Source organism: Nesoenas mayeri, assembly GCF_963082525.1.
Source record: "Nesoenas mayeri genome assembly, chromosome: 1".
Classification (NCBI taxonomy): Eukaryota; Metazoa; Chordata; class Aves; order Columbiformes; family Columbidae; genus Nesoenas; species Nesoenas mayeri.
Window position 1 is genome coordinate 37020580 of NC_137541.1, and position 20601 is coordinate 37041180.

General features: G+C 39.1%; 1 protein-coding gene across 1 annotated transcript in view; it reads right to left on the reverse strand.

Annotated features, from left to right (window-relative positions):
- Positions 1-20601, reverse strand: part of GRIP1 (glutamate receptor interacting protein 1) — a gene marked incomplete at both ends in the record, with an annotated part of 225848 nt that overhangs the window by 68595 nt on the left and 136652 nt on the right. The window contains 5 exons of the mRNA XM_080354049.1: positions 6001-6146; positions 7503-7578; positions 8228-8311; positions 11398-11543; positions 12483-12618. Of these exons, the coding sequence (XP_080210175.1) occupies positions 6001-6146; positions 7503-7578; positions 8228-8311; positions 11398-11543; positions 12483-12618 (588 nt within the window). The remainder of the gene's footprint in view (positions 1-6000; positions 6147-7502; positions 7579-8227; positions 8312-11397; positions 11544-12482; positions 12619-20601) is intronic.

The following is a 20601-nucleotide window of genomic DNA, read 5'->3' on the forward strand; positions in this document are numbered from 1 at the left end:
AATGTCCTGATGCAGGCAGCTGGGCACAGACAGCAGAAAGCACAAATAGTGTTTTTTATAGACAAGGAACTTGCACAGTGAGATGAGAAACTAACATGCTATTGCATGTACATGTAAATATCTGTGCAGTTTGTACAACACAGACATGAATTGTGCACTGGCCTCCAGGAGAGAAAAAATTCCACGTATTTTACCCAGTGACACATCTGGGAGTGGATATTTCTTGAACAGTTAGAGAGAGATATGTTTGTGTCATCTCCTGCCTAAGAGAGAGTCAGTATATTTGGAATGACCTTGGGAGACTGAGGTTCTCTGCTTGAGATCTGCATATTGCCTAAAGAACTCAAAATGTGGCAGGATTAGGCCCTCAGGAAAAAAAAAAATCACCAGGAAGTTAATAACTTTGCATTCAGACAAGGATCTGGGCAGTGCCTTTGGTAAGCCTGTGGTCACGTACCAAAGGCAGAAAGAAAATTCAAATTGAAGAGCCGCATGAAAAGGTTATTATCTCTCCTGTGGGTCTTGTGACTGTCTCACATGCACACCTAGCTGGACAGAGGCTGAGCAGACAATCTCAATACTGACATTTCCCAACTGGCATACTCAACTTTTTGACTTTCAACACTGTCTTCTAGCATAATTTGTGTATGTGTTTGTGTAGCAGTACTTGAAGTAGAGTAATACTTCAACTAAAACAGCTATTGTGACCTTTGCTTTGCACATGAATTTTCATTCAATCTGCCTCTGAAGCAACATAAGAGACGTAGCGTTCTTTAAAGGTTTAAGTAACTAGTTCACATTTAAAATTTCAAGGGATCTAAGCCTGTTGCTCTGTGACAGCCAGGAGACCTGCAGTTGCAGACAAATGCTAGAGTAGACTACCCGTCTGGTCTGTCAAAGACTTGTAAGAGACAAAGGACATGTTAATTTTAAGTTTATAGAGAAAGAGCATGAAAAAGGCAGTGTGGAATCCTACAGGTTTCCTGACTTCGATTCAGCTTTGAAGGTCTTGTGACATTTATAAGGTTTATGAGGATCTCGAGTCTGTCCTTGGAGTCTCTGGAGCTCCTGTTCCTTGGTCTTGTAAAACTCGATAGCTCTTAAAGGTCTCCACAGCTCTGGATATGCTTGAGTGATACTGCTTTACAAAACTTAAGGGCGGCCCATAAGTTCTTTTCTCTCCTATATTTCTTGTCTTGCACAAATCTCTGAGTCTACACTGGATCACAGATTACTTCACCTGACGTTTAAACTATGCAAGCTTTCTCTCCCCAGTGTTCTTTCTGTCAGGTGGAATTACCGAAGGGTGAGGCAGATCTCTTTACATGCACTCACTATCGTAAAATTGTTACTGCCTTTTTTTCTTTTTAATGGTGAGCTTAAAGAGGCAAAAGGCTTGGACAGTGCTTGTTAAACTGCTGTCAGATTTACTAGCAAATGATTGCATGAATAATTCCCTTTCCAGAAAGCCGTATCCGTGGTAAATGTCGAATTCAGAAAACCAAGGGTGTTGCTCTAGCTGAAGTTGACTGGTTCTATGTCAGGGTGACTCTGGTAGTTTGGGACTAAAAAACAAGCTAGCCATATCTATTTTGCAGAGAAAAATTACAGGGTGCCACATTCCAGCAAATGTATTCTGGCTCAAATAAGTGCCAGAACTGTTAAAGAAGCCAGAGAAACATATGGAATTTGAATGTGCAATATGTTCCTTCATTCCTGAAGACCACAGAGTGATTTGAACAAAGAAACTTCCAGTGAAGAGATGAGAGAGAAGTATGTTGTGTCTCTCAGGTGCAAACAGCTAACAAAAGCTTACTTTTGTGCCGAAGTCCTGGCAATAGCTGATAGTTTTATTTAACGACAGTATCCTTGATTCAAAGGTTACCCCAGCAACAACATCCAAGATATAAAAAGATTGCTCAAAAGCCCAACAGCAGCAATTTATGAGCTAGTGTTACATAAAAATATAACGGGCCAGAATTTAAACTCGAAGCAGTCGTTACCTTTGAACTGTTCAGTATGCTCCCCTTCAGAGTAAATATGGAAGACTGCCCAAGCAGGTGCAACCCAAATTACTGAGACTCCAGTAGCATCATGGCAGATTTTGGAAAACCTGAAGGGAACGTGCATCTGCTCTGCTTCCAAATAAATGTAGTGATAAACTTTTATTTCTTGTTTTAGACAGAGGCAGCGCAAATCACTGCTTGCAGCTTGTTATTAGTGTTACATTCTAATTCTCTTTCTCACCCTGTGGATGCCTGATCTATGAGGTTTAAGCTGTGAGCAGCTTGTTAGGGCACTTCGCCCAGCCCATAACCTCTGACAAACAGTGAGAACTTTAGCCTTCCCAACCTAAGTTTATAGCTTGGAATTGATACTTGCTGTTTGGTTGCCACAGGAAAAGATTCAGGCTGCAACATTATCTTGGCGGTGTCAGCAAGTCACTGCCAGCTACCACCCCACCTCTGCTCCTTCCCTTGCACATCATGAGGGACATGGGTTTAGTCCTAGAGCACACATGGAGCTGCAATACTCAGACCTCTCCCACCATGGGATGAAAATACGTGATCCACATGATCATAAAGGTTGAATACTTCGGGTGTAAGGATTAGAAAGACCAGTGATAAAGCCCACAATGTTTATGTTACTTCCACACAGTGGTGTGTAGGGCAAGTCACCATACACATTTCCTCTGCAAACACTGAAGTGCATCATTATTAAAGCCTCATAAAATTTAAAAAATGCAATTAAAATCAACAAGTAGCATAAGCAAACACATTGCTTCATGACAGAGGAGGTATTTTGGAAATAGAACAACATTTGGAAGACTGCTACCTCCACAATCTCAAATGCAACTTTAACCACGTTATAAAATATTTTCTCAGAAATTAGGTTTTCCTATTTTCTTCAGGGATTATTTTAGTATTTCCAAACTGCTACTATTTCAAATTCTCTTTGAAACTATACAGCAGTACACTCCACACACCAACCTGGAAACATTTTCAGTAGGAAACAAACAAACAAACAAAAGACCCAACAAGCTAACAACATCCCTTTCAAGCAGCTGAATTGACAAGTTTATTTCCCAGGACCCAGCTAAGCAGGATACTTCAGGACATATACTTATGCAAAAGCACAAGTGTAACCCCAGAGAGGTCAGTGGGACTAGCCGCATCTCCTGCGTCACATACACACTTGATCACCCTGCACAGAACCCCCTGGTGCTGTTTTTTACTTCAGTTTGTGTAGGTTCCAGAACCAATAAAATGTACAAGCTTCTCAAATGACCTCTTGAACATTTCAGGTGAAAGAACTAAAGTTTAAGAAATATAGCACCTTTGAAACAGCTTATGCTTGCACGAGTACCAAAAGTCAGTTACACACTACAGACCGTAACTGAAAAATAGTTCAGGATTATTTTCTTCATCCAGTGTAACCTTTTCAAATTAAGTTCCAATTTCATGCTATCAGAATATATTTTATGGCTCTTTCCAGTTCTGGCCACATGGAACGCCACTTTACAGGATATAATCCTCTGCTAACAGAAGAGAAGATATTAAAGAAAGTACTAGTACAATTATATCTCTAGGAGTATTCTACTGAAAGTTTATACCGGGAGAGGACCCTATAGAATGCACCAGACTTCTAAATAACTTCTGGTATGTTGCCCCCTCTCAGGTGGCTAAACTACTAAACTAGTGTCAAGCATCAGTTATTGATAAGCAAACTTACCCAATGCTCTACCTCTGGTTTTAGCCTATTTTCATATTCACATCAACCCTGAGGTGGCATTACAAATAGCTTGTCTTGTGGGTAACACAGAAGTCGGGGAACAGAGCAACATTTCTCTAATTCTTAAATTTCTCTTCATGGCTCATATCCTCCCTTCCATGTTACTACCAACTTTGACTCCACTGCTCCTGAGCAGCAGTGAAGATAAAAATCAGCATTGTTTTCCTGGGACAGGAATCAATGGATTAGGATGATTCTATGATGCTATTGAATGACTCTAGGATGAGTGATTTTCAGCCTTTGTGCCATGACTGTAATATAACTGCAAAATGCAAAGGAATCTTCCCAACAAAAATTTTTCACACCACAGCCAGACAACTATGCAGGGTGTGCAAACTAGAAAAAATTCAAAACCTACTGAGGGTTAGATAAGATCTCACAAAATCATAATGTATTAGAAAGAAAGCCTACTGGATCCCTCCTTATTTTTTTCTCGCAGACGCTGCAGGACCACCATTCCATACTTTTCCCACTGGTTAACTCCCTTTTCCTTCCTTCCTTCTGACTACACAAGTCTGAGGTTCTTCTACCTCCTTAAGTTTCCCCAGGATAACACATTCATTGCCAGGAAGGCAGGAACAATAAATCCGGATTTGTTACTGAGAAAAAAAGGGAGATAGCAGAGTTTATTCAGAGAGAGAATGACATGAGGAGACAGACAGGCAGGTACTGCCTGTGCAGTTACAACCCTGCAGTTCCCAGCTATGATCTGTATCCTCCTGCAATGAGCTCTATCCAGGTAACACTGAAAAGAATGTTCCTGCCTTGAACAACTTGCAATTTAGAGCACAACAAGGCTTCTCATCATGTGGTTTTGTCCTCACGCAAGCCTGCAAAGATTTCTAAAAGATTCTCAGTGAAATTGCAGCTGATTCCCTCCCTGGGCTACACAGAAGAATGGGGATGGGAGTTTTGTCTGAAATGAAAGCTTCACTTGGAACTTTGTCTGTCTAAAGCCAGGGGTTCTTTTTTTCAATGAGATCTTGCTCTTAGACAAAGTGGAGCATGAAGAATCTGGGTTTGGCTGTGATGATAGATAGGGTTTGGTCACCCATCATCTTCAAAAAAAAAAGAAAAAAAAAAGAAAAGAAAGAAATTAGAACAACTAAATTGTAGCCTTGTAGCCCTTTTCAGGTGACAAGATCACCTGCATTTCCATTTTTCTACATGGGAGATTCCTGCCCAGATGCTGAGCTGTCTCCACCTTTCTGGATGTGAACCTTGCATGAGTGTCCAGCAGGCCTGCCAGATGCCATGCAAACCTGCCACTCCATTCTTGGCAGTTAAGTAAATAAAGATATATATTATAATAAAAAAATAGAAAAATCTGTATCTCAGAGAAGAACTACGAGGGCTGTTCCAGAACAAACAAATATCTAACATTATTCTTCTAAGTATTAATCTTTCCCAAGGCTTTGAAGTTTGACAGTGCTATTTCACAAATTCCTATGGGGCTGCTGTACTGCCAGGCTAGAAATCTGACTGTAGAACTAAGGAGGAAAAGAACAGAAAGATCCCCAAACAGAAAAGAAATATTTCAGTCTGACTGGTGAGTATTGCTATTTCTTGCTGCCATGAATTTTCTGTATCTTGCAAAAAATGGAGGGGAGATGACACCTTCCAAAACAAATGGAAATAACTCAATTCCAAATCTGTTATGAAAAATTAGCTGCTCTCCTTGACTTCCCAAAAAACCTCCCTTCAGTGAGTTCAATCAAAGTTTGTATAAAGCGTAAGCTCATTTTTCAAACCATAATTTGCCACCTCTGCATTTCTTAACAAATTTTCTCTTTCCCATTGTTTTCTATGTGGCAGTTTTGTGACTTTTTAATAATGTCTTGGCCACCTAGCAGTACTGGCAAAAGGCAAAAGAATTCCTGTAAGAGCAAGTAAAACCCCTCTTTCAAGTGACAGAGAAATGCTTACACTTCATTAACCTTTACTACAAGCTAGTCATTGGAAAAGTTACTTTGCTAGAATCCACACTATGGTTTCACTCTACAAACCATGAAATGTCAGAATGCTAAATTACAGTAAAATACCGCTCACCTCCTTATGAACCCAAGATTAATGACACGGTGCGGAAGGGAATAGCAGTGCTAGTAGGAGCGTAACAGGTCACGATCACTTCTGAAATAGCTCATCAAGAACAGGCAGCAAAACATTACAGGCGGTTCCCAGAACTGAAGCCCCCACTTCTCAACCTACCCATCACCGAGACATCGTATTCCACCAGCAGAGTCGCCTCCTGTCCGCATTGTTTGAGAATGCCCATGGCTTCAGCGTGTGTCGTTCCCAGCAGCCGGATCCCATCAACACTCAGCAGCCTGTCCCCAGGTTTGATCGTGCCCTCTCTGAAGGGATATTAAAGGAATGAGCTCTATTAATGTAAGATAAACTGATCTGGCGATAATGCCATTTTTATGCAAAGCAATTCTCTCACACCCTCTCTGACACCTATCCTTCTTGCCTTAACACTTAATGCTTACTTTGACAGTGAGAATGTTCAGAGGGCACAGAGGAAAGGAAATGGCTTTAATTGGAAATTCAGTCACTGGAAAACAGCTTAACACATAGCTAAATAATCAAGTCATGTTAAATTGCAACTAAGCATAGCTTCTGCTTCAACATATGCTTTCTTTCTGCCTTGTCCACACAACTCCTCTTTCATGCATACATAAACACCTCCTCCTCCCACGATATTTTCTTAAAAGGTGCAAACACATGGGTGAAGAGACAGATTGCAAAATATAAATGTCCATTTAAAGATTTTCTTCAAAAATATACTTTACTCAGGTAATTGCATTTTTCTTTGTACCTAAAAATAATTTGGCTATAAATGTACACTGCCTCCCAGGCGTATCTCATAACGCACTCAGAGTTATAATAGAAAATTAAATACTAATGTTGTCAGCTCAAGAACTGAGGAGAAAAACAAGGCAGCAAGGAGGATGAGGGTGGGAAAAAAGGGCGAGACAAAAAACAAAAGCTCTCTTGAAATGTTAGCTTTTGAATTCATGTTTCCAAGGTCAAAACCAACAATATAAGCTACAGAAAATCAGCCTGCTTTAAATAAATTGCCCCTTAAGTTTCTTGAATGATTTAAGGACACAAATGCCATTTTTGAAAATATAATTAATAAACATAAATAAAGTTAATGTTATTTCTTTATCTAGATACAAGATAGTATTTCATGCAAATATGTTCATTGGGCCAAAACATAAATCTGTACTCAGAAGTTGTCGAGGTGAAGCTACTTGGAACACACACCAGTTATGTACAAACACCTTAAAATAATAATACAACAACACCCAAACACATGACAGTATTTTTCTGAAGTGCAAGAGAAAAAGATTGTGGTGTTAAAGTATAAAAAGCATAATTAAGAACTACACTAGTTGCCTGAAGGCTGCAAAGAAATGTGCTCTAATGTTTCTAATTATTTTAAGTTGATTTTTGGAAGTGTTTAATGGCAAGGTCTTGAAACACGCAACTTACTAAATTAAAGTTCACATGCCCCATGATATGCTAAGCCTCTGTGGTTGCCTATTATTGTTATTATTATTATTACAATTAAATGCATAAACCATGAATTTCAAAGGAACAGGTTTGAATATATCTACTTCACGCCAAATCCTAACTTCTGTCCTAAATAATTCACCTTTCGCCATTTCTCTTTCACATGCACTCCAGAGAACGATGAATTGTACCTGTCAGCAGGCCCTCCAGGTCTGACACATGTTATTACAACAGGACGAGATTTATTTCTGTCATCGTGTGCTCCACCTAGAAAAGGAAAAGTGAGAGAAAACACAACTTCATTTTATTCTTTCATTTCCAAGATGGAAGTCTAAATCTTGCAGTGTGCACACTTACAGATGGACTAAAAAGATCAAAAAATTACCAGGCCACTAATGTGAACATCCACTAAATTTTACTTTAAATAAAATCAACCTACAGCATGGTATGGATGAGACTTCTACATTTATTATATTTCTACAGAGTGATTCTTCATAAATGTATATTCTTTTCTTAGAACCTCTACTCTGCAATTCTCATCTCAATGTGGAAAAAAACCAACATACTTCAGATATACTCAGAATAATGAGTGGCCACAAAGGAATTTGTATATTAAATAAAAAACCCCAAACCACAACAGTTTTCCATGAAGAAATTAATAATTCATTATTGGGGTATATTAGTTAACCGCTGCATGTTTTCTTCTGTTCTCTAAGTCAGTGATAATACTTTTGTTGTACAATTCAGATGATCAGCATGTTTAATCAGATTTCATACTTACACAAATACTGTACGTGAATCTTTTTTAAGACTTACAATCTTCTTGCTGATTTCAGTGGTAACAGAATCTGGTCTTATGTGAAATGAAGTTTGTCATGTTCTTGGCATAGTTGGTTCACATTTAATGATTACTCACCTCTTATTACAAATCCAAAAGTGTTTCCCTCTTTATGTAAAGTAACTTCCACAGTTCTAAAGATGAGACCTGATCCTTGCACAGCTAAAAGAAAAGAATTCCAAAACTTAATTACTATTATTTCTCTAATTATACACACAGATTTGCATATTTTCCAATTTAAGATAGCTATTATGTTTCTGGTCATATAACTGGAAAGACTCCATTACAGAACACTAAGACTAAAGACCTGTAATTAAATAAGACTCATCCTCTTTTTGAGAAAATTTTGGGCCAGATTTTTTGCAGATTGCTGATGGTTTGGAAAAAGAGTCTTAGATGCATCTAACAGAAGAGGAATTTGAGCCCTACTGTTAAATTGTGGTATAATTTTGCTTTTCTTACAGCTACAGAAGAGAGCTGGAAAAGATAGAAATACACTGTAAGACACAAAAATGACACATCAAATTCTTAAAGCTACCTATGGAGTTGGTTGTTCAGCCACAAAACAACCTATTTGTGTTGCTTAAAGTCAAGATAGTCAAGATTTTTAGGGCTTATCTCTGATCTCAGATGGCTAGATTAAGATGAAAAAAGTATTTTGTATAACAATATTTTTTTCCTTTTTCAAAACGTAACATGTCTCCTCATCATTGGCAAGTAAAACAGTCTTTGATTCCTAGTCAAGTCAGTGTTTTCTCTGTAAGCCCTAGAGGAGTGGTGTACAGCTGGGTTTGGAAATGAGAAACCCAATGCAAAAACCAATGCATCTGGGTGTGATAATCCACTTTACAGAATTTGAAACTACTGTTGTTAGGAGACCAACAGCCAGTTTACTCTTAGCATTGGCAGGACAAAACTTCAGCAGGGTGTAAGAACTCCCTTTTCCAATGGGAAAAGGACACTGGGCAAAATTATGAGTGCACACACTTCCCAGCTTCCAGTAAGATACTGAAAACAGCACAACACACCTAAAGATTAAAAAACAAAACACCCCAAAAAAACCCCAAACAAACCAAAACCAAACCAAACCAACAAAAACCAAACCAAACCAACAAAAACCACCAAAAAAACCCCACAACAAAAACCCACCACACCAAACCAAACCGAAACAGGGGAAAAAAACCCTCCATGAAACATGCTGTAATGTACTGGTTTCATTTGTTTTTTTCAATTCCTTGTTAAAAAAGTTACTGCAGGGAACCAGAACAACCCAGTGAAATCACATAAATGTAATTTCCTTAGGAAAACAGGTGAAAGATCGCCCTCTCCAAAACATTAGTTTACATGGCAATAATTCCTGCTACAGCTTGAACGTCAGGACTGTGTTACTGAAGTCCACGTGGTTGGTTCCTTTTCAGCTAGAAATGTTTTACTGCCTGAGAAGGACTGAGTTATGGGAAAGGGAAGACAACTCTTGCCTTCATTCCTACCAAAACTCCCATTTGAAACGTTGAGGTGGCTCATGCTGAAAGCAGCAGCTGGATGCTCCTGCTGTGAGCACTGCCAGGCAGGGAAGGAAGCACAAGGGAGAGTGGGATTACTAGTGCTCAGCCAGATTTAATCCATCATTATTAAAGTACTGACATTTTCCTACTCCAAAACCATTATAGGGGTCTCTCTGAGGGGGCAACTGTGAGAACAATAGTCACATTTCATTATGGGGGCAGGGAAGGAGATGCCAGGACTTCACCACAGGACCTACTGGAAAACTTATGTGTATAGTGAAGGCACTGTGTCCAGCTTGTTCACTAGAAGTTAATTGGAACACCCAGACTGCTAATTATCTCCAGTTTTATTAGCTATGCTTCTATGAAGGGGTCAGGAATGCCAAGGACTAAAAGAAAAAAATATGATTGCCACTATAATTTGACATGTGAACAAGAGTGGCACATATTCCGAAAGTGGGTGAAACAGAAGTGCAAATTAAGTGCCAAACAAATAATAATTTGAATAAGTGCAGAACAACTAATGCTCATGAAACACCTACATCTCCAGCAAAATAACTCTGAACTCACTGACTTCATTAACTGAAATACTGCATTTGTGAACATGAAGTTCTCTTACCACAAGTGAACACTAATCAACAGAGAACATTCAAAACATATTGAGGTGGTTGTGAGGAGGTCACAAAAGCAACCGAATATGTGATTAGACTAACTCCCCAGTTGCTGGAAAGCAGTGGGGAGTTCATCCTCTTCTGAGCACCTAAGAGAGTGATGGATTTTTTGGCTTCTATTGCAATGAAAGTCTTTATTTAAGGAATCAAGAGCTTTCTAGCTGGCTCCGCAGGTTTTTCTGCCCAAACACCAGCAAACCAGTAAGCAGCACCCCTCCAGTAAGCAGCACGAAGGAGCACACACTCTTTGAAAGGTGTGGCTGGTGCAGGTCCCTTGGTGCCAGGCAGCCACTTGCTGCTCACTCCTTCACTTTAGGTCCCAGGTTTCCACCTCACCATTACTCTGGCTTTCACTTCACATCTGAGAGCCTCAATTCCCACAGATTTTTTCCTACAGACACACAGTCACAGGCATAAGCGCAAAAGAAAGACGAAAGGAGAGGTGAGGAAAACGTTCAGTAGCACTCTGTGACTTCAGTGTCAACATAAATTTGTATTTTGAAGATAGTGAGAAGCCCTTGTTTCAGTCACACAATTCTTGCAGGTTTCTGTAATCCCATAGCCCACCCCACTGTGTCATCTGCTCTAAAAAGGAGATGTTGCCTAAAAGTGATGTAAGAAAAGATGGAAAAGTCTTAAAGTAAATTGTTTATCTGGGAGAGCAGGAAGGGAAGGAAAGGAAAGGCAGTGGCAGAACTTGTAGATATTCATTGGTCTTATCTCAGAAGGTTCTACTATAACATGAAGGATTCTCTTGCCCTGGAATCTATGTAATCTAACTCCCAGTATTCAAAACTGTAAACAGACAAATGAAAAAATAGAGGAGGTTGACAACTCTGCTCTGCTCTTGGCTGGATTTATGCTCCTAAAACACCTGAGCATCTCTGAGAGCATCTCCCTGTACTGCCAGTTCTTTCATACTGCTGCCACATTCTATGATAAGCCAGAGGGAAAAAACAAAACAAAACAAAACCCAACCACTACCCAAAATGTGGATCACCAAGCTTACCCACCTCACTGCTGACAACACACTGGCTACTCTGCATGGGTTTCAGGTTGCTCTATTACTTACAGACTGGAGGCAGCTCATACTCCACTTCTAAAACAACCCTCTCGCCAACGTTCTTGAGCAGGCTGATGATCTCATCATGGCGAAATTTGGTCAGGTTGATTCCATTCACAGATTTTATGTAGTCACCTACATCCAGCTGGTCACTCCTAGCAAAAAAATACATATTCCTTTTGTAAAGACAGATCTGCTGGCCCAGACTAACTAAATCCTTCAAATTACTGTATAGTGCTGGTAAGAAATGTTTTTCCATTCCTCTAGATTAAAACAAGTTGATCTTTGAAATAGAATGTGGCATTTTAAGGTCTTAATCTAGTCTAATTTATTAAAAATAACATTATTACATTATTAATTTCTGATACAAAAAGAGCTGTACAATAAAGGAGTTGGATGATTTGACTGGTCTGGACACAGGAACTGGGCAAACGTCTTCTTCGTGTCTCTTTCTCTCTTTTTTTGGGAAGCATCCCAAACTGATTTTTTTTTTGAAAACAGTTGCCTTCACAGCTGACACCACAGCTACAGGGGATAGGCCACAGCCCAAAAGTGTATGTTCTGCTCAGTTACTTTGAACAATTTAGCTTAACTTTTATCTTTTGACCCGTTTCACTCATGAATAACAGCTTTTTGGTTTCCACTGTAGTAGTGAGTAAGGTAGCTATGACTTTAGACTTCTTTTTGATCTTAAAATCAGTTGAGGAACAGGGGTGTTTTTTGAATTAAATTATGGTAGTATTATGGTTATGTTTTAATTTTACTTTTTCCCCTCAGTATTTTATGCTGTTTCTCTCAAGGTTTTGTTCAGGGACACAAAAGAAAAGAGAAATAAAATTGATACAATTTAGAAGAAACTTATTTAGTCGTAGGATGACTTTCAAATATCTCACTGGTATTTCTAGTTTTTGTCAAAGTAGCCTTGAGGGAAGTGGGAAACCAGCTGTTGCTGTTTCTCTCTGAGCTCTCTGGTCTGATGGGCTGCCATTATAGATCCATCTAGTCACATATTTGTTAGTGACCTTTCTGATGCCATACGTATTCCTGAAGCAATCACATCTTATAACACATTTTGTAGCTTGAGATGTGGTTACCTAGCAGCGATTCCTCCTTGACGAAGGTTAGATACTCTTGGTTTCCCATCCTTGTCGATTCCACCCGATACTGTAAGCCCTAGGGTGGTGCCTTCTTTTTTCATTAGTTCAACTATTGTTGAACCCTTGAATTCCTCTGTTGAAAGAAAATTATTTGCATTATTAAAATTTAGGCGATAACACAGATGTTGCCTTTCTAAAATGTCATCTACTTCCCTAGAAAATCATTGTGTATGTTAATAACGTGTACATCTGGAGATTCTTTATGTTACAATTCACAAGTTCTGTCCGCAAGGCTCTGCATATAGATAAACCTGAGACATATGTTCTGTAAAAGGCTATTAAAAACAACACCAACGTGCTAGTATACTATACAGACCAAATAAATACAAAGTCTGGCAACATTTACAACTAAGAGCAGTTGTTTCACATTTTTAGAAACGAGTATTTTCACATTTTCTGCTTTCTCCCTCTGAACTCTACATTTTAGAAAGTACTTCAACTGATTAACTAAATGGAAAGGTAAAAGACACAATGATATGATGGTACTAGAAAATTTTAGATCCAAACTCACTTTTAGGCCACTAGTAGGTGTCAGATTTAATCAAAACAATTGAATACAACAAGTATCCAGATGGAGATTGAATGTATCAGGTCTTAACAGCTTTATTCCTTATTCTTACACAAATAGATCTCCACTGTAACTCTGTGAAATCTCTGCAGAACAGGTATTAACTAAGTGAAGGGCTTTCATAGTTATAGTTGTATATAAAACTTCCCTCCCATGTTGCCTGGGCTGGGACACCTTCTCCTGGAGTTTGCCCATTTAGCATTATTGGAAAATGCCAAGCTAATCTCACAGACCTCAACAAATGCAGGTCACCTGCAACAGAAAGCCCTGAGCTCTCAAAAAGAGATGTCCTTATTGCACATAGCTGGACAAAGCAATGGACATATGTACAGTTCCCGCACGGCTACAGCTGTTTGGAAAGCCCTGAGACAACCATACATCATGTCCAGTGTTTCCAGTCAGAGAAGACCTATTAAAACCACTAGCCGTTGATATATTCTGGAAAAACACACAAAGTCTTGTAAGATCCACCCAGAAAATGATGACATCCTGGAAGGATCATCCATCTCTCTGGTCATTTCCATATGACTGAGAAGATGACCTGATACATTTTGACCTCAGGATGAAGAACAACTGCCCTGAATGAGAATTGCCAAACCTGAGCAGCACAGAGGTAATGGTTGTCTCTAGCCCTGGTGGAGTATCCTCTAAACCTTGGCAGCACTTCTAATAGGGTTAACTGCTGAATCTTTTGCAGACATAGCATCATCCTATGCAATGTTCCTCCTCCTTTCTAGGTGGCTGACAGGCTCCTCTTTCCATTCTGGCTGATGATGACCTCACTTCAATTATTCTCATTTTTGCTGTTATAGAGCACGAATTAAGTGCTTGGGCAATAATTCTCCTATGCTTACAAAGCTTCTAGTAAGACAAAATTCTGCAGTATATTCAGTCAGCAGCATGGGTTGTTGAAATGAGTATTTAAGAAGTGGAAGGTGTGTTTGTAAAAATATAAGATTACAAGAGACTGTGGGACTATTCAAAATGTGCCTCTGTGCAGTCAGAAGCAGACAGTAGCACAGCTACCTGATGCATTCTCCAACCTGGTTGACATCAAACCATCATTTGGCATCATTTGGAAGCTATTGAGCTTGTACAAGTTTGCTCGCATCTGGCCTTTTTGACAGTTCAGAAAGAACAGATGTGATTACCTGCATGAAGACATGTTGCATAGCTGTAGGAGAACAAAATGCTGCTTTCAGTTTTACAAAAACCTGCAGTTACTCATAATGATTACAAGAGTTAGTCATGGTACTTGCTGCAACCAAAAATGCTATACTTTTGCACCCATGATGCAACCTCAGGTTCTTGGCTGATGTGTTACACTTGTTTATTCAGGGTTTACTTGATTCTGAGATCTGGAGTCAAAAGGAAAATTCCCCCCTCTCTCTCACCTCCCAAACTGAATCCTTCCCTTGTACTTCTCAGGAGTACAACCGGGTTCTCAGAACCATCTTTTTTCCTGACAAATACTTTGCTAGAACATGTATACAGGGGATCAACAATACCCTGTGCATGCCTAATCTTTTGCCTTAGCATAATATTGCCACATGTTTTGATCTTTTATATAGGTTCTGAGTTAGCAGTCCAATACTGGGAAGTACTCGGCTGCCTGAAGTGACATGTAGAACAGATGACCCATGCAGTGCTTTGAGCTATCTAATGATTACATAGTTCCCTGCAACTACTGCCATGAAGTTAATGACTAGGCTCACTCCTCCTTACCATCTACTCTGACAAGTTTCCATATGGCTCTGACAACAGAACAGGGACCTCTAAATACTCCTCCTTGGTACGTGGGAGGGAAATAGGCACCAATGCTGTAAAAGGATTTCTGGTATGAAATGCTCATTGCTGACTAAGGTGACCTAGGAGTACACAACAGTTTCATTACGTCTGTCTCTCTTAAAGATTTTGCAGCTTTTTTTTTTTTAAAAAAAAATAATCATAGCAGGAAGAAATGAAACTACTTAAGCTAGTTTTGCTTCTAAGAGGCTTTATCACTGGAAGTGCTCTGAATCAGGCCCATTTGATACCTCAGTCTCTCCATTTTATGTCTTTGCCTTCTTACATCACACATGATTACTGTTCTTATAATGCTATACATTACCTATTTACTAATCTGCACTGTTTTGACATTATTATTAGAGAATAAACCCAATGGAGTATTATCAAAATGCCCAATATCTGAACAACCCCAGTTTAAATGTCCCTTCCAACCCTAACTATTCTATGATTCTATGACTTCATTTCCAATCCAACAAGCAACTGCATCTGTACACACTTTCCCCAACTAATGCAAGGTCAGTCTCTATTCTCTAGTTAACATAAAGCTACACTACTCTTTGTGGGTTAAAAATCAAACTTCTTCAAGTATCACCACTCATAATTCATTAGTTAGGCCAACCAGCAAACTCCTAATTATTGAGAAGTCTCTGAGGCCTGTTCTTTCCTACATGAACTCCCACATTGCTAACAACATTAGCATAGCCGGCATCAGAAGGGAAGGCAAGCAAGTTATTTCCAGATTTCTTATAATTTATGAGTAAACCAGGAATTGAATTTACAATCTTTTGCTTAGTGGTAAACTGAATATAGAACACGAGCTTAAGAAACATCTTTGTACTCCATAACAGTTTATGAAGTACCAAATATCAGAATACCACTCTTGCAGTACAGCTCTGTGATATGAACCAAATGAATTATTCTAAAATGAAACTGTGTAGAGAGAAAAGATGGTTTCAGGTCTATAAAAAGCCCAAATCAATACCATTTTACACTTCACTTGGAGAAATAGATTGAGAACCTCTTCCCCTCCCACCATTAACCACTCAGCTGCACTCAGTGAAACGCAGCTCCCAGAGGTCCTGCCTTCCCTCAGACTGGGGAGGGCTCTGGGCGGTGGGACCTGCACCCAGGACCATCATTGCATCCTGCTGCTGCAGGGATAGACCATCCTGGGCATGTTTGTCCATGCTGCACCAGCTGCTCGACAGCTTTGCTGGGATCCACCTACCTCCAGCACAAGTCTCAGGGATCACGGTGAATACTGGAGATGGGCTTGGCAAGGGGAGTGCAAACACATGTCTTTGTGCACGCACATGAGATGAAAAAGAAGGGTTCTGCTCCAAAGTTTAGCTCTCTGGTTCTGTAAGGTGGAGCACACAGAACAGCTGAACTCGGAATAAAACATTACGCTGTTGGTTTTTTCTTAATTCCTGGTCTGGATGCTCCTCTTAGGGCCACTGCTGCAATACTGTATTGGTGTGTGCCTGACTTGCAGTAGGACCAGTTGGTGTAACAAGACTATGATCTGCCTTGCAGCCTGGCAGCCAACAAGGATAATAACACGCGATAAGAAAACTTCTAAGATAAGCAGGTGCTCAAACACAAAACTGGGTAAACCCTACTGTAAGAAAATGAATAAACAGAACAACTTGCAGGAAAGTAAAATTCAAGAAACACCATGTCAAATTAATTTTTCTGCAAGGAAAGTAGTATCACAATAACACTGCTAGAATTTTATACACGATCAGACTTTTTATAATTTCCTGCCTTTTGATGAATGTAAATAATATGCTTTAATGAATAAAAAGCATGGAAAATAAATGGACTCATGAGATTTCTAAATGTGGAATATATTCACTTCTTCAAAAATAAAATGAAATACTCAGCTACAGAAGATATTTTTTTCACAGAACAACATTTGAAAGCTGAGAGAACTCTTCATAAAAAGTTTTATCATCTATTTACTATATTCCTGCAATTTTATACCTTAATTTACATATTAAAGTAAAACTGAGAAATATTTGCCTTCATTCCAGATATTGAGTGGGATTTTTGCCGTCCCTTTTGTGAAAATCTAATTTTAAAATCCAAGAAAATTACTAAAATCTACACAATCAGGCTAAGTTCTTGTATCCTCCACCTAGTGAATGAGCTTGTTTGGTGCAGTTGGGACAGAGCATAAATAGAATTTAATCTAAAAGTAAAAAAACCCTTTCTGTTATTTTTCCCTACCAAAAGACATACATAATCACTAAATAATTGCTAAGTCTGTTGATAATACGATCAGTGCTGTTCTCGTATGGATTTCCCCTGTATGTCAGCAAAAATTCTGCAGAGGAAACATTTTGCTTTACATTCCAGTAGGCTTCTCAGGGCTTAATAAGAAATCACATAAAGATAAAGTCAATTCTTAAGAAACAGATAGCAGTTTGTTATACTAGGGAGATTGCATCTACTCAATGTTCCAAGTCCTGCGGGTAGGTGTATTTCTCTGGGTGTGACAAGAGGGACGTCAAGAGATGATCCATGTTCCATTCACCGTTGCCTTTTTGTGACTGGCTGTCACTAACTCCTAAAACACTTAAATTTTTATTAAAAACAAGCAAACAAAAACACATTGGTGAAGAGGATCTGGAAACATGGAGCTGACCTTAACCTACTCTGTGCTGTCTCCTCCGGCCTATGGAGGGACAATCCTCAAACCCAGTCCTAGTTCAGCACCCACAACAGAAGTCAAACTGGTATGAAGTACACCAGAGCACATCCACAAGACACAACACGCTGCAGTTAACAAATGGACTGTAAATTTAAAACAACACCAATGCAGGTTCCCCTGGGTTGCTGGCTGGACTGATATGACTCTCATAACTTGGATAATGTTGCACAGGTGAAATGTTTTAGCGTTTCTAGTGAAAGCAAGGGAGATGGGTAAGGTTCAGGCACTTGCAAAGACCTGCCTAAAATAGATTCAGTTTACATCAACAACTATTCTGATGGTGTGCCCAGCATGAGATAACCCTTTTTTTTCTCTTTCCAGCTATAAAAGCATCTACAAGATGATTTTGCTATTGCAGAAACACTATCTAAAAAAATAAATACCTTCAACCAGTGCTTATAAACTTGAAAAAGTCCAACTGTTGCCTGGCCTAGGCATGACATAGGAAAGCAAATAATGGTACTTTATGGTGAACCACAGGCCACAAGACATAGGACGTGATCACATAACTCACTGAAAACAGCAGTACAGCTCACATCTGGGTTGGTTTGTTTCTCACCTAACAAGAGCTTAGTTCTTGTGCTATTTGGTTTTGGGTACATTTTTCATATTCTAAGGCACAGAAATGGATACCGTGGCAGCCAACTGTCTCTACATCAAAACTGAGGCATAAAACAGGAGTGGTCTTCAATTTAGCATCAAACATAAGAATTATATTTGAAACACTGTTCATACACTAAAAGGTTAGAAATAAAGATAAATATCCCAAACTGAAATAAAATAACCATCAACTGAAAGCCAGTAACAGACAAAAAAATGCCTCTTAATCCTTAATAACTTCAACTTAGCAGAAGTGTATTGGAAGAAATGTGATATATGATACAGTTATTGAATCACACCACAGTAACTTCAGTAATTACATTTCAGGTGTGAGAAGTTTAGCAGGACTATACAAGTAAGACCCTTTCTACAAAAACAACTATTCTTTGCGAGTGTGACAAACTCACAATCAGCTTTTGGAGAACTGTGTTTCACTTTTCATGGTGACCAGAGTTCAACCATGATTACCTTCCGAAGACGCAACATTTCAATCCCACAGTGGAGTTCTGACAAACTGTTCCAGTGTTGTTCCATTGGCAGCACAGCCACGCCAGCAATGGCACATGTGCAAGAGCCAGCGTCCTGCGCACGTCTGAATCCACCCCTTGTAGACAGGAGTCGTAGAAAACATTTGTCAGAAAACGCAAAAACGGCATTGAATGGCATAAAATCAGTTTTCACAGAGAAGCAGCTTCACACGTGTGATAAGAATGATTTCTGCACAGCAGTCTTACAAGGGACGGTGTTGTATGAGGATGCAAAAATGCTGCTTTAACTGAGAGGGAAAAGCAGCCCATGGAAGCAGTGGTATAAGAAGCAGAGAGATTTCTCCAGTATAACTGTGGCAGATATGCAAGCTAAGGTAGGAGTTGGATAGCCACATGGCTAGAAGCTTCTCCAAGTAACACAAGTGCTAGTAAGGGAATAACAGATTTTTTTGGTCCTCAGGATAGTCCTGCTTGCAGAAATTCCAGAATGAAATATAGTTTTCAATATATTTTTTTTTCAGTTGGCTTTTGCCCACAATTGGGTGGCACAATTATGCAAAAAAACCCAGAAAATCAAGAATGCATGTCAATACTCAAGTATGAGCAGCCTGAAATTGCCTGTGATGTTACTTTGATAGATACTATGCATTCAATGAAAGTAACTTATCTCAATATAGATGATGGCATCTAATTTTTCTAACAGCTGGGACTACTGGGATTTTTTGTCAGTGACCACTTCTGAATTCTCCTCTCTGTAGTTTGTTTTTCACTCTACATCAAGGACTGAAAGTATCAGGCCTCTCTACATCTTCTTGAGACAGCTGGTGGCAAGGCTCACGAAGGAATAAAATTAATGCAAAAAGAAAGAAGATATGTGTGAAAACATTTTTTTTCCATTCTACCTAGTTTTGGATGGTGTGTGAGAGCCCAGTGCTGGGGAATGGCAATATCACAGCCACTGAGAAATGTTTAAGAGGGGTTCTTATTTTTAAGGTATCTGTCATTTTCCACTCATATGCTTCATGTTTTCTCAATAAAGGTCAATTCAGAACAACTGCTTAGAAGGAAATTAAAAACATACAACATTGCAGGTTTATAATCCCCATTAGAGGTAAAGAATCGAATGACGAGCTTGAATTCTTACAAGTATATGGAAGACCAATCAACATATTTTAATTAAAATGAATTTAGAAAGTAAGATACATTTCAAGCTTGAGTGTCAAAAATAACATAATTACTATTCGTAGTCCCTGAGCAAATCTTGGCAGAGAAATTAAATTAGAGGAAAAATTATTAATAAAATTATAAAACATTAAAACATCTAGCTTCAGTAAATAGGAATACTTTAATAAGAAGATGCATATTTAGTGGAAACATAATAACAAAACTTTTTTTTTTCACTGTCATCTACAAAGAAAAGATATTTTATCCCTGACATACCACTGTGCAACGTGGTTGGAATAACGATGTGGTATGAATCACAAACTCGCTCAGTGATGTAGGGTAGCTAAAGCACATTTATTCCTTGAGCTAGTTGTGAAGTTGATGGCTTTGGATTTCTTTGGGGAGTATCTACCCTATCCGTTGATCGCTACCTGTGTGCTTGAGGATTTGGAATAATCAACTTACTTATCTTGGGATAAGGACCCATTCCACCTTAAAGCACTTCTAAGCAGTTTCAGCAGGTTCAAACATTTTTCTGCTTCCACATTATCTATGGTGGTAGTTAAATTTCTGAACATTTGTGAAGGCCAAAGGAGGTCACTGAACTGTCAAGGTGGAGCTTTCTAAAGCAACAACATTGGAGGGTACAGCAAAGTAAGCACAATGATGAAACAACTCGATAGTCTCAACCTTCACAACCATTTCAACAGACAATATGGTGCTTTCCTGACC